This window comes from Furipterus horrens, unplaced genomic scaffold (genome assembly GCF_987537825.1).
Source record: "Furipterus horrens unplaced genomic scaffold, mFurHor1.1.pri manual_scaffold_10, whole genome shotgun sequence".
Classification (NCBI taxonomy): Eukaryota; Metazoa; Chordata; class Mammalia; order Chiroptera; family Furipteridae; genus Furipterus; species Furipterus horrens.
The window spans coordinates 76,024,574-76,039,466 of NW_028327180.1; the positions used below are offsets into that span (position 1 = coordinate 76,024,574).

At 45.6% G+C, this 14,893-nt stretch overlaps 1 protein-coding gene across 1 annotated transcript in view; it reads left to right on the top strand.

Annotated features, from left to right (window-relative positions):
- KLHL3 (kelch like family member 3) overlaps positions 1-14,553 on the top strand; it is a 114,498-nt gene extending 99,945 nt beyond the window's left edge. The window contains exons 11-15 of the mRNA XM_090288277.1: positions 838-939; positions 4,063-4,191; positions 7,690-7,830; positions 10,021-10,164; positions 14,175-14,553. Coding sequence (XP_090144403.1) covers positions 838-939; positions 4,063-4,191; positions 7,690-7,830; positions 10,021-10,164; positions 14,175-14,203 — 545 coding nt within the window. The 3' untranslated portion in view covers positions 14,204-14,553. The remainder of the gene's footprint in view (positions 1-837; positions 940-4,062; positions 4,192-7,689; positions 7,831-10,020; positions 10,165-14,174) is intronic.
- Positions 14,554-14,893: the final 340 nt, after the last annotated feature.

Here is a 14,893-nt window from a genome sequence, read left to right on the forward strand (position 1 = left end):
GGCCTCACTCATATAACTCCAGGGTCTTTAGCCCTCTGGGGGCTGCTTCTAGTAATGGGAGCTGGGAATAAAAGGGTAGTAGGACATTGTTTCTTTTTAGAATTCTTTTAGGATTTTCTTTTGGCTATAATTAGAAAAACTGACTAAACTGTGGCTTAAAAAATTAGAGATTTTGTTTTACTCATGAAACAAGAAGTCTAGAGATTGGCAGTTGCTGACTTGGTCCATTTGCTCAAAAATATTTGGGTCAAGTTCTGTGAAAGCCTCTTGGCATTATCCTCATGATCATAAGATGGCTGTTATAGTTCCAACCAACATATTTGTGTTCTAGGTACAAAAAGCAGGAAGAGGTGGCATCTGCCTCATAAAAGAAAAGGCTATTTCAGAAATCCCTGTCAGATTTCTGGGTAGGCCACATTGACTTGTTCACCTCTAGCTGGCAGGGAGTCTGGGAGGGCAAGTTTTCAGCTTTTCAGCTTCTCAGGTAGATGAAGACAAGGGAAAAGGGTGTTGGAACAGGTGTTCAGTGAGGCAACCTAAAGTATTTATTCCATTCTGTAGATTTAACAATTTATGCCTATAGGGCACTTCAGTTATAACCCCCGTCCTCTCACAACCCACCCTCCGAGTTAGGTCTTAGTGGTCCCCTCAGGTGGCTACAGTGCAGACGTGTTTCAGGCAGGTGCCATGGGCCACACGGTGAGATAGAGGTGGTGCTGAGCCATGCGCCCAGGTTTCTAGCCCCCAGGTTTGCACTCTTCCCCATCCACACTGGGTCTCAGCACAGCAGGGCGAGGCCTAGTGCCATAGAAATCTCATGAGTCTCTTCTCTCCCAGGCCTAGCATCGGTGGAAGCCTACAGCTACAAGACCAATGAGTGGTTCTTCGTGGCCCCAATGAACACGCGGCGGAGCAGCGTGGGTGTGGGTGTTGTGGAGGGTAAGGAGCAGCAGTGGGCCCCAACCCCAGGCACGGGCCTTCTCCTCGTTGTCTGGCTCTATTCCTTTCATCACTGCTCAGAGTCGGGTGCTAGTTTCCTAATGTAACAGATGAGGAAAGTTGAGACTCAGAGAGGTGAAGCTACTGGCCCAAAGTAAGTAAGTGAGTGAACTAGGAGGAGCCTAGGAGGGTCACTTTGGCCATTTGTTAATAGCTCTGTTACAGGTTGGGAAGTGGAGAGGTGACGGGAACCCATAGTCAAGTTATAACCCAGGAATATAATATAGAGGGGGTGAGAGTTGTTTTATTTTGTCCTCATGTTCATATGTTGAACATTACCAGAGCCCTGACTGAGGGCTGATTAGTCCATGCAGGGCACGTTGTTGGTGGAGTCCCGCTCTACCAGGAAAGGTGTGTGGGGTGATGCGGAACGGAGTGGTGATGTCTGGTGCCTGCTTAGACAACACGCCATAGTTTGTAAGTGGCTTTCACAACCAATTCCTCATTTTGTTCCCAAAACCCTTCTGAAGGAGATAGGCAGGATTTAGATTTTCTCCATTCTCCAGAAGGGCAGACTGAGTCCCAGAGGGGTAAGTGATGTGTGCCCCGTGTTATTAAATAGCACAGCCAGTCCTTGAACCCAGGTCTAACTCCTAACCCAGTGCTCTCGCCACTGTGCTATACCCCTGCAGACCATTAGAAAATGCTAATTAGGGAGTTTTATAAATATGTGTGAATTCACATGTGTATTAAAGCATAGAGCATTATTTGAACTAAAACAGTATATTTTGCAGAACAATACTGATTCATTAGCCTGTCCTGAGGTGGGAATTTAGCTTGAATATCTGTGCATCAGACCTAAGCATTCTCTCTCTCTTGGACGCACACAAGAACATACACTAGTGCTTCGGGGAGTGGGTAATGTGCAGTGAATTAGACATCAGTAGAAAGATTTTCATTCTCATTTCATTTCTCAGTCTGTATCAGTATTGTGTGGTTTAAATTTTCATATTATTCTAACATCCTGAACAAGTCATCTTAGCAAGTGCAAGGATTTTGTCCTCTTACAAAGATAAATTATTTCTTTCAATCTCATCCTTCTGGTGGGACAGAAATCGATCTGTCTGTCAAATGTAAGTGCTTTGACTAGCCACCTTCCCATTTTCCTCATTGTTCCTTAGCCAATGGAGTAGCATATCCCTGTTAACAGACTCAAGGAGAAACCTTAAGTGTGTGTTTTTCCAGCTGACACAGGTTGGAATGGTTGATGGGGGTTAGAGGAGACACCTTCACGATAGTAATTTGAAACACTCCTTGACAAAGGCTTCTGTGAGCATGTTCTCTTATGTGTCTTGTAGCATGTCCTGTTGACATGGAGGACAGACAGGGAATTTGATCTGTCCTTCCCAAGTCTGAATCTCTTGGCTGTGAGTCATCCTGGGGCAGCAGAGAGTCCAAGAATGTGAAGGGAGGACCTGAAGCAGACTCAGCTTCGCTGTGGCCTTGTAGACACAGCTCCCCACATTGTCTCCATGAGACTCTCCTCCCTCTCATCGTCTCCATGGCTGCACAGTCTGAATGACACTAGGAAAAAGAAAGAATGGAAATCAGGATCATTGCTACCAGCTGCCCAGTAGAAGCCCTGTTAGGAAAAGGGACAGTGGAGCTCGGAGATGAGGCAGAAGCTCCCAACAGAGTGGAGATCGTGTGTTAATGGAGAATAAGGTTTCTAGGCTCCTGGGGTAGCCCTCTGGAGCATCTTATGCCCTCCATAGCTCAGCTCTTTCTCCTCCCTGAGCGGCTTAGGCTTTGACAAGTGGTGGGCAGCTGGGTGAGCAGGGAGTTGCATCCCAGGCAGCACATTGTGAGTGGGCGGGACACTGGAGGAGCTGCTGAGTCAGAACTTTTCTCTCTGGCTTAGGTGAGGGCAGAACTGGGGAGGGGGTGTTTCCTTTTTCCAGAAGGGCCAGTTGAGAGGTGGGGCAAAACCAGGCTCAAGGATAGAAGGAGAAATAATTGTACATGTTTTATTCCCCGCAGGGCTGGTTGGTGGTAGAGTCCTGATATGGCAATAGTCCTGACGCTAGAGCATTTTCAGACTGTGAATCTCTTTCTAACATAAAATAATTGCAAATTTTCACATACTGATGGTACTCTTGGAATTTCTCTATTATGAAAGCACATTGACAAAAATATGTTTTAAGTAATGCTGTTAATTAGATTTACATCTGGTTGTGTTTATTTAGTGTATAGCTAGTGTTTAGGGTCTCTGTTATAACTCCATGGTCCCCATAGGGATTCCCCAACACACACACACACACACACACACACACACACACACACGACCTTCCTACTGCATTCTAAGACTATATGTTCAGCCCCAAATGTTTAAATAACTTCTCTGGGAGGACTCATGTAACAAGTTCCCGACTCCTACCCCACTTTACCCCATCCTGAGGCAGAAATGATGCTCTTAGATAACAGCTTATTAGTATTTTTATTTTAAAAATAGGTGATGGTGCTTCAGGGCTCTTGTGCATGGCTCAGAGATCACAAGGGCGTCTGTAGATACATTCTGGCCATGTCAGCCCAGAGTGCACCCAGATCCCTCCCTTCACACACTCCACCTGTGAGAGTTGTGAACAGATTACAAACCATGGCTAAGACAGGGTTTGGGTTCCCACTGAAGAATATTTTCCCATATTTGTTCTGTCTGTTATTGTGAGCATTTAGCCAGAGAACCAACCTGCTTGCCCATAGCTGGGGCCCTCTGGTTTTCTGTCTCTTGTGCCTTGTTCTGGAGAAGATCTAACAGTCCACTAGTAAGAGGATACCGAGCCCCAGCAGTGCTGGGCCAATGCTTTGTGCTGGATACTTGGGATGCTTATTTAGAAAGAGGCACAGTGTTGCTTCAAGGATCTCAGTGCATAAGAGGAAGTAGAAGTCTGAGATGTGAAGTATGCTTTGCCTCGTTGGGGAGTAAGTTGGTGGTTCCCTTGCAGGGACTTGCCCTGAGGTCTGAAGGAGGTGAGTGTGCCCAGTGGGTTCAAGATGGAGTTTCTGTCACGCTCTGGTTCCATGACAGGTCCCTGGCACCACCCTCATCTTGTTCATCTGTTCCAGGAAAGCTATACGCTGTTGGGGGTTACGATGGGGCTTCCCGCCAGTGCCTGAGCACCGTGGAGCAGTACAACCCTGCGACCAATGAGTGGACATACGTGGCAGACATGAGCACCCGCCGCAGTGGCGCAGGTATGAGGGGAGCTTCAGGGTGCAGGCTCTGTCTGATCTGCTCACAGGTGGGTCTGGAGACCAACTTAACGCCTACCTTTTTAACCTCTCTCTTCTTTCCTTTCAGTATGCATAATCCCACTAGCACCTTGTAGATTGACATGAGCTCTTAGAAGTTAACGTTTCCCTGGGGATTACTTTGCTAGAAACTGGATGAGATAATATTCTTTTCATCACCATCCCTTCCATGTCTGCTGAGATGTCTGCATCTCTTGAAAGCGAAGGCCCTGTCCTAATAAGGACTTTATATTTACTCAATTTATTTAATTCTCATCACAGCCCTACAAGGTAGACACAATATTAATTTCGTTTAACAGATTGAAAGAGTAAGTCAGCCAGGGACTGAGTAATTTGCTTAAAGTTATATCCTTAGTAACTGGCAGACTCAGAATTCCCACTCAGGTCTGTCTTGCGTCAAAGGTAGTTTTTTTGACATCCAAATTATTAGAGTCTCATTCTTATAAAGTAGTAGGGCAAGCACAGCTAGTTATCCCAGTCTTCAGTGGAAAAGCTACAGCTTGTTTGTTTAGTGTCTCTGTCTTAGGGGTTGAAAGCCAAGCTATCAGTGTTCATACTTGGAGATAAATTTATATTGCCCCCACTCACTTTCCCCCCCTTCACCCCCCACCCCACATGGGAAGTGCATGACTTTCCACTTTTACTTCCTGTGGGAAGACGAAGAGCTGTGCAATCCTTTGGAATTTTCCAGGAAGTGGAGCAACATTCCCTTCTTCCTGTGTTGTCTTCCCCCATTATCTTAGAGGCCTGAAGGAGAGGGTCTAAGAGGCCCTGGAGATTGTGCACTGGCTCTGTGTTCCAGTTCCTGTGGGAAGTGGTGACTGGTGACCAGCTGGGGCTGGTGGAAAAGTTGTGTGACTTCTGGGAAGGGAAGCCACCGTTGAGAGTTTTCCTGGCAATGTTATCCCTTTCTCTTTTTTGTATTTTTGAAGATTGAGCTGTGATCTCATTTTATAGTACAAAATACATGATCACTTCCTCAGCATTCCTTAAAAATTCTGCTATCTTAATATTTTTCAATATTAAAATATTGTGTTCACTGGTTAGAAAAGAAAAGCTATATGTCCCACTTACAAAGCACCATGTTTGGAATGCAGTTTTTAGGGAGCTTGTCTCTGCTGATGCTGATGGGCTGGCACTTACAGAATGTGCATCAAGTAATGGAAGTCAGGAGGCCTGGGCTGGGTTTGCTGGGTCTGCTCAGACCTATGACCTTGGGCAAGTCCCTTACCCTTTCTGGCTTCTGGTTCCTGAGATGTGAAATGTGTGGGTTGCTATAGATGTTCCCTTGGGGCCAGTTCAACTCACCAATCCCATGGTGGTTATTTCTTCATAGAGCTCTTTAAATACTTTTGGTTTATAGTCTTGGTAGAGTCTTCTTAAAAATCCTCTGTGTGACTTGAGGTGTGAGAGCATGTGTTTAAAGCCCAGGAATGCAGGGACAGCTCAGCAATAGTGGAGCGGCCCACACTGAAATGTATGGTTGCTTCTAGAAACGTCTCAAGCAGAAAGTGTAACAGGGAAGCCCCATGTGGAGCCAGGAGCACAGACCTGCCTTAGAAAGTTCAGGCTCCTTTTGTGGACAGAGCTGCCTTTGGCAGACACACTGCTGTGTGTCCGCCAGGCTGCTCGGGGCTACTGATGAGTGGGGGTTGCTCTGGCTGCTCCCGCCTCTAACCTGGGCTGGAAGCCTGGATGATTACAGCCATGCTGCCTGTGCTCCAGGGAAGCACGGTGACCCCGTTTTAGGCCCTGGTCTCTCTCTCAGAGGTGGACCCTTTCCTCAGGCTCCCAGTCAGCCTTTCATCAGTGCTTCACATTCGTAAGATTTGGGGAAGCCTCTCCTCTGGAGTGGGGAATCCACCTACTGTGGTGGTGGATGGTCTTTGGTGGCTGTGGCCCCAAAGATGCTGGCCTCTGGTTGCCTGTGGCCCTTCGTGGTGCCAGGAGCCCTGTGGCTGTAGGTCCAGGAGACCTCTGCGTGGATGTGGAGGCTGTGAAAAGGCAGCGGTGCCCCTGAGTGCGTGGGAGGCTGCCTGCTTCTTCAGCAGGTTTGGGCAACAGCCAGCAGGTGGTGTGGGGACAGAGGCCATTTCCCAGTCCCAGCAAATGCTAGCTCCTGGTACGCATGGTCGAGGGGAAGGTGAGGTAGCTTTGGAACAATGAATTTTACCCCAAGCCCATTGGATAGCCATTGTTGATGTAACACCACCATCTGCTGTTGGTTTGGGGCAACTGCAAGGGACCGCTAGCCAACCAGCCTAATTGCTGAATGAGATTTTATATATTTTGTCAAACAGTATTTGTTGAGAACCTACCACCTACCTTCAGGCACAGGGAAAGAGATGTGGTAAGACACATACTGTTTTTGTCCATATGAAGTTTATGTTCTAGAAATCTAGTCCTTGGGTCTAAAACCTGGCTGTACATCCTAATTACCTGAGGTCCTTTTTCTGACTCACGGCCAGTGTTTCTGGGAGTGAAGCCCTGCAATCTAAGTTTTCAAAAGGCTCCCAGCTTATGGAGATGCAGCCCTCCGTGGAGTAGTCCATGGTGCACCTGAATTACTGATCGAGCCTAGCCCCTCACTTGACAATGGGAAAACTGAGGCCCACAAAGGGGGTGCTAGAGACCCTGGCTAGATCCCAGGTATCCCAATCACCAGTTCAGTTGCTCTTTCTAGGGTACTGTGCCACCTTCCTCCTGTCTGGCTTTTTAAAAAAAATCCTCCCAAGAACATGCTTATTGATTTTAAAGAGAGGAAAAGGGAAGGAGTGAGAAAGGGAGAGAAACATTGATGTGAGAGGATTGAACCTGTAACCCAGGCATACACCCTGACCAGGAATCGAACCTGCGACCTTGATCTTGCTGGGGCAAAATCAGGTGAATAGGGAGGGTGGGGCACGGGAGTCATGCTGTTTTTGGTCAAAAACTACTGAGCACTCAGCGCAGTGTGGGCAGATGTGCTCGTAAATCACCCGTCGTGAAATGGGCAAGCACGTTGAGATTCTTCAAAAAACTTCACTGAAGGGAACACAGCCTCTCACAACATCGCCAGCAGGTAACTGATACGGATGGGTTCCTAGAACTCTCACCTGGTGGGGGAAGCCTGTGCTACAAGGGGCCCACCCTCCAGAAGATAATTCTGGTATTTTGAGTGTCCCCCCAGTATATGTACATGTATAAAATATAGTTTTTATGTTTAACTAGACATGGGGCCATATTTACTTTTTATTTTGATGTTTACAGGTTGACAATCACATGAGGTGGCAGGATATCATTATATTTGTTTTCCAGATGAGGACACTGAGGTCCAAGGGAACAAACAGCACTCCCTGCGTCACCCTGCTGGTGATGGCTGTCCAGGGCTGGATGCCAGGCCTCCTGGTTTCTGGTCACTATAGTCAGCCTGAGGCTGGGACACTGTGCTCTGCCTTTCAGGAGTTGGGGTCCTCAGCGGACAGCTGTACGCCACAGGTGGGCATGATGGGCCCTTGGTGAGGAAGAGTGTTGAGGTTTATGATCCCGGAACAAACACCTGGAAGCAGGTGGCAGACATGAACATGTGTCGGCGCAATGCAGGTAATGTGACTGCTCTCTCCATCTCCCCTTGGGGGGCTATGGGTCTTTTCTCCTTGCAAACCCTAGCTCTAAAAGAGACTCCCAGGTTTTGGGGTTGAGCTTGTACCATGAACAGGGAGTATACATTTGTTGGTGGGCTCTGAGCTAGGGGAGGGAGAAATTGGAACCCCAAGAGGTAGCCACAGGGTCCCCCACTTAGATGCAGAGAGTTCCTTCCCTCTTAGTGAAGGGTGATGACTTTTACTGCACACAGGTGAATGGAGGCAAAGAGAAGCCCTCTGATTGCCATCAAGGCCCCTGCCCAATGGATTTTCTGGACACAGGTCTATGTGGACATGGCCAGACAATGACACCTGGTTTACCTTTTCTTTGCCGATACCTGGCTATGAGAACCTCTCACTCCCCCGCCCCCAAAACCAATCTCCTTCCTTTCAGGGGTACCTGTGAAAAGATTTATGATTCATTCTTCAATCGGACCACTTCCCTATTCCCTTCTTTGTACTTCCTGTCCTTCTGTCCCTACCCTTTTCCTTTCTGTAGGAATGATTTACCTTAAAGTGCTTAGGTTTTACTCCTAGAGCCTGATATTCCTGTTAAACCCTTGTATTTTAGAACTCTGCCCCATGGGCCATGTCCTGTGTTGGTACGTCTGCTTTAAGCCTCCTTACTCTATGCAAGTGTTGGCTTAGCCCAGCTTCCCAGGCTGGAAAGGCAAACAGATGACTTTCAGGCAGATTTATTTCCTTTATATTCAAATGATGTGTTTGCTAAACCCATTTGTAGCTGACTTGTTGAAACTGAAACAGAGGAGAGTTTATTAATTTGCTCGTTGTCTAAGCCTGCTGTCATTTGGCCTTAAGACACATGAGTGAGGAATTAGAGAGCCCTCAAGACAGCCAGTCTATATAGAGTCTGAGAATTAAATTTAGATGTAAATGTGTACGTGTACGCACATTCACATATAGATGTTTCTATTTTTATAACAGAAATTGAATCACTCGGTAATACTGTTTGATAATTTGCCTTTTAAATTCATTTTACAATCTTTCATGAATATCTTATTATAACACTAAATATATTTACATGCCATTATTTTAAATGCCTGTGTCATAATTTAAATAACTAATCCACTGTTGAACATTTTAAGTTATTTCCATCTTTTCTATAAGCAATGCTTTGGTTATTATAAATGGTCCTATAGTTAGTCAATGTATACATCTAAAATGATCTTTCAGAATAAAAGGCCATAAGTGGAATTTTTGAGTCAGAGGGGGCACATGTGCTTTCAGCACCATCCAGGAAGGCGGTACACTTTGTACTCTCACTGGTATTTCACAGTGTCTTCACCAACACTGATAATTACTACTTTTTGAGCATCATCAATGCCTTACTCTAATTTTGAAAAAATACACAGTATGTTGGACTATGGCCTTTTAAAGGCTTGAGGAGCAAGATTTATATTTTCTTATTTTGAGTTCCCACTGATGAGACCTTGCCCCCTGACCAACTCAACCTGAGATCAGCATGGGTGGAGTGCCACATCCCTGGGAACTATGTGTGGATTTAGACTCCAAGTATGTGTAGGGATCACAGACACACCATTAGCGCCACACAGTATGAATATTATAGGGCTTATCAGGGAAAAGATTACAAGCAGAGTGGTGGAAACGTGCGTGAAATCCCCTACATTGTTTTTCTGTAGCTCAGGCTGGGCATGGGAGGTCTGCGCACACTGGTGGGCAATGCTCCTGTAGAAAGCAGCCTGTACCCACAATGCTCTGCATATTTATAGAGTCAGGAACAGGGAACAATTGTAAGGCTATGTAGTAGTGAAAGCTCCCTGGCCAGAGAAGTGACCTTTTTAGAAAGGGAGATCCTCTGATCCCAGTGGCTGATGTCAGGATGTGTTCTTGTTGAGAAAACTCAGACTAGTAGAGCCAATTCTCTTTTGTGCTGCCATGAACAGGAGAAAAGGATCCTCCAGGGAAATCCATATTCTTTACATTGAAGGCAATGTTTTTTCTTCTAAAATTTAATTGTGCTTATCACGGCGCTAATTCAAATCCCCAGCTGTTTTCTCATTACCTGAAAGATGCAGTCCAATTTTGTCTCTTGTCTCTGTCTCTTGTCCATTCTGATTCCTTGGTGTTCCTGCTGTTGTATTTCCTATGGCTCCTGTTTGATTCTTAGGGGTCTGTGCAGTGAATGGACTCCTGTATGTGGTTGGAGGGGATGATGGATCCTGCAACTTGGCTTCGGTGGAGTACTACAATCCTGTCACCGACAAATGGACGCTGCTGCCAACCAACATGAGCACAGGGCGGAGCTACGCAGGTCAGTGTGCTTCACCCCTACCCTCACCTCACACTAAGGCAGTGGTTCTCAGCTTTCGTAATGCCGTGACCCTTTAATACAGTTCCTTGTGTTGTGCTGACCCCCAACCATAAAATTATTTTTGTTCCTACTTCATAACTATAATTTTGCTACTGTTATGAATTGTAATGTAAATATCTGATATGCAGGATGTATTTGCATTGTTACAAATTGAACATAATTAAAGCATAGTGATTAATCACAAAAACAATATATAATTATGTATGTGTTTTCCGATAGTCTTAGGCGACCCCTGTGAAAGGGTTGTTTGACCCCCAAAGGGGTCGCGACCCACAGGTTGAGAACCACTGCACTAAGGGCACTGGGTGGGGTGGGGGTTAAGCTTGCTTATCTTGGGACTGAGTGCCTCCTCCAGGGATGGCAGATAGTTTTACATGTCACCACACCTTCATTCTGTGCTCACTACACATACCCATAATGAGCACTTGTTTTCCCAGCAAATCTGAATGTCGCCTCAGAAATCTTAACACAGTGCTCCAGCGAGGCTCGTCCAATTATAAGTCATCATAAGAGGCTTTAGAATTTTATTGTCATTCCTGGTTTGTTTTGTGCCAGTCTTCTAGGTAGAATAAGATCCAGTTCTTGCTTTCCAGAAATTAAATTGGAAAGATAAAACCTGCCTACACAAAACAGGAAATACAAGATGATACACAAGTAAGTTCTAAATAGAATGCACTATACAGACTTTAGAACACGACCGGTGAGAGCTGGCAGAGTCAGGGAACACTTCCAGAAGGACGTGGGCCTTGATTAAACTTTGGGGGCGGATCACAGTCACCAGAAAGCTGCCCTTTGCTGGTACCTCCTCCCTGTGCCATGGGGCAGTGTGTCAACAACCCTCTGGTCAAATGGGACTGTCTCCTTCCATGTTACATATGATGAAACTGAAATGTAGAGGGTTTGCGTAACCTGCCCCAGGCCACACAGCTAAAAAATGGCAGAGTCAGAATTTAAACCCAGGTGTGACTCTCAAGCCCATGCCCTTTGTACGACCCCAGCTCAGGGTTGGGGGAATAAAGCATTTCACGCAAGAGGTTGGAGGGGGAAGTAAGGTGTGAGGCTTATTCCTGGGGAGAATGGAATGGTTTGGTGAGCAGCAGGGGCAGGATCAGAGTTGGTGCTGCTTCGGTCACGGTTCTGTAGGGCGACAAGCAAACACATTTCCATCACGTAGTCCATCTCCTTGTGTCTGGTTTTCCAGAAACTGGAATATTAGAGCCAACATGTATTTATTGAACACATACAATATTCCAGACATAATCCTAAATATTTTATGACCATTATCTCATTTAATCTACACAAGGACAACTCTGATGGTATCCTTGTTCCTGTTTTGTGTTAGAAAGGGCAATCCAATCACTCCTTCCTGTTTGGATTTCAGGGCAAAGGAAGATGGGCCTTGCAGGCTCAAAGAGGTTTGTATCACATTACATGTTTTGTCAACACAAGGCTTTAAGTGCAATAAACTAATTTTACTTTTTTCCCCTCACTTAGGATTTGTCTCTACTCAATATAAAAGGTTTTAGTGGCTTTTTCATCCTAGAGTGATTCTGTTCTCCTGGTTAGTTATTAAAACCAACACTGTCAGTTTCTTTTTCAAGTTGTAGTGGGATGAGTGGGGAATTCTTTAGATTGAGGCAGTGGGGCCAGTGAGGGACACGCCTTGGCTCCATGCATGTGTTAATGAGAGGGAAAGGCTTAGGTGTGAGTGGTTAGAATTTTGTATATGTGCTGAATATTTCATGCCCGTCTCTTTATTTTCTGCTCAGTCCAGACCTAGGTGGGAAGGAGACAAACAAACGTGCAATTTATCTTCAAACCCGCTGCCTGGTTCTATTTTCTTAGAATCTAAGGAAATGGCCCAAAACACAAAGATTTATGGACAAAGTTATTTATTGGAGCATTATTTATAATAACAAAAAACTAACTACTTAATGTCTGACATGAGGGAAACAGATAAACTATGAAATACTTATACAGTGAAAGTATTTTTAATGTCTTGAGAAAATATTTATGACAGATTGTTAGCTTAAAAACAGAAGATGCAACATGTATGCACCATGTGAGCTCAGCCAGGTAGTCCTGGATCATGGGGGCTTGAATAGCTACTGATTAAGGATATTGGAATCGGTTCTGGATTTGAACCCCAGTTCTGCCACTAGCCCTGGGAGTGTGGGCAAGGTAATCAATCTGACTGAACCTCTGCTTTCTCATTTGTAAAATGAGAATAAAATTATTCCAAGCCTCTTAGGGCTGTTGGAACAATGAAACTTGATTATAGTTGGAAAGTGCTCAGCACACGCCTGCTTGGCATGTCAAAACCACTCAGAAAATTACTGTGATTATTATTAGAAGCCAGGAAACATTCCAAAACGGTAATGGTGATTCTCTTTGTCTGAAGGGACTAAAGTTTTTTGTTTTTTGTTTTTTGTTTTTTTTACTTTTGTGTTCTTCAGCATTTTCCAAATTTTTCATAATAGGAATATTTTCACTTTTATAATGAAAAGAAAAGGTTTATATTAAAAAACAATACAGGAGACTGCTTAAAGAAAAAGCTACTTTGTTAAAGGGAAGCCTGAGGTGCAGGCAAGATGTTCTCAAGGTCAGGCAGCCTATCTGGGTCTGAGGACTCAGGTTCTCTACCTCTGAGCTTTCAAGTCTGTACCTTTATCTAGAAATTAACATGAAATGAATTTCTTAGCAGAATCTCACCTTGAGGAGTCCTGGGGATTCTTTTAGCATTGCTCTCTTAATTTCATCTTCAACCAGAAGATTTTATAGTCATTAATATGTTAAATAAGGCTCCAGTTACTGTCATACCTGTAGACCCTACCTATAAGTTAGGGTTTTGTTCAGCTGCAGGCACCAAAACAATTCAGATACTTTTATTTACATGTGAAAGGACTGTATTTGTCTCAGGCAGAAAGAAGTTAAGGGCAGGTCTGGTGGCTCAGACTGTCATTGAAGAACCAGGCTTCTCTCTTTTCTATTCTGCCAGCTTTATTAATAGCTTCTGCTGCCCTTTGGGCCTTGTGAGCACTCCAAGCAGGACACGGGGCAGAGCCAAAGTTGTGGCACCGGCAGACTTGCATTAACTGTCATGTTGGCCAGGACCAGGTCACATGGCACTTCCAGCTGAAAGGTAGTTTGGGAAGCTGAACTCATAGCTTGCTGGTCTCTACAGTAGAGGACAGCAAATTGGAGGGATATTGGCTGAATCAGCCTACAATATCTGCCACACGGCCTCCGTCCATTACGGAGGGATTTCAGGGTCATATGTGGATTTATGAAGTTAACTTCCATGTGGTTCAACTTGGCTAAAACTGCAACACACAGACATGTCTGGAGTGTTTATTCAAGTATAGAACTTAGCACTGGAGGGGTCTTTCAATAGATGACATTGAATAATATTGGAACTGAGCCTAAAGAGGTAAAGAGGCTACAATGAAGCTTGATGGGTGGCAGAGACAGGATTGCAATTCAGTTTTTCTCATTTTCGTGAAGGCAGTCTGTTCTTTCTAGTTCACTCCAGTGTCTTTTAAGAATAGATATGAATTAGTCATCACTTCTCTTAAAGTGATTCAAAGTTTGAGGTGTGGGGCCGCCTCTGGGTTTCCAGTGAGGGTGCCGAGTGTTGTTAAGCTTAGCGTTGGGGTTGGGAAGAAGTGTTACTATAGAACAGGTGAATTTGTGTGATGATGTGGGCAAGACCACTAACCTGCGGTGTTGAGGGACTGTCCCTGTGGGTCCAGATATCTTGTGGAGACTTGGCTGTTGGAGTGGCAACAGCCAGCCGATGGCAGCCTGAATCCACAGGCCCTTCAGCATTCAGATCCAAACTATGTCCTCTTCCCTTGCTGTGGCTTAAGATGTCTTGGACTCATGGACTCCTTGGGACTGAATAACTTTGGAGAGGCTAAGATGGTAACGTTCTCCCCCTTTCATCTTAGGTGTTGCTGTGATTCACAAGCCCTTGTGACCCCAACTCCCACTGCCAGGAGGTGGGGGATGGGAGGGGTGCTGCCTGGGACTCAGAACAGAGGGATCACGACGGCTGGATCCCACTCGCTGGGAGAGTCTGCAGTGGAGCGAGAACCACCCTTCTCCGACTTGGCAGCGTGGGGTCTGGAATGAAGACTGGGACCCACCTCCTGCACCCCTAAGGGGTTTTAGCCTCTGTCCCACGCTGTGGGTTTCTGATAGCTTCAGGCAGGGCACCTTTGGGGTTTTTTTGTTGTTGTTGTTTTTGTTTCTACAGGGACTATATGTGAGAGAGAGAGAGAGAAAGAGAAGAGAGAGGGCACGTGAGTGTGTGTGCGTGTGCGTGTATGTGTGTGTGTGTGAGAGAGAGAGAGTGTGTGTATATGTGAGTTTAGAACATGGTATTTCACTCAGTTGTGGGTGGGGTGTGACAGTCTACTGGTTTTCTGTACTACTACTGATCTGTCCGCTACGCTGGAAATCAAATCCCAGAAACCTCTCGTCTGGATTCGCCCCATGGGCACCCTGAGACTACTACAGCTGCTGTCTGCTGCAAGTCCAGTTGGACAGGAGTGTCCAGGAGTGTCCAGCAAGAGAAGCAGTGCTCTGACCATGCCCACATACTGGCCTTGACTACTGGCACTGTCTGCGGAAGAGCTAGGTGTCCTCAAAGCTCCACTGAGTCCTC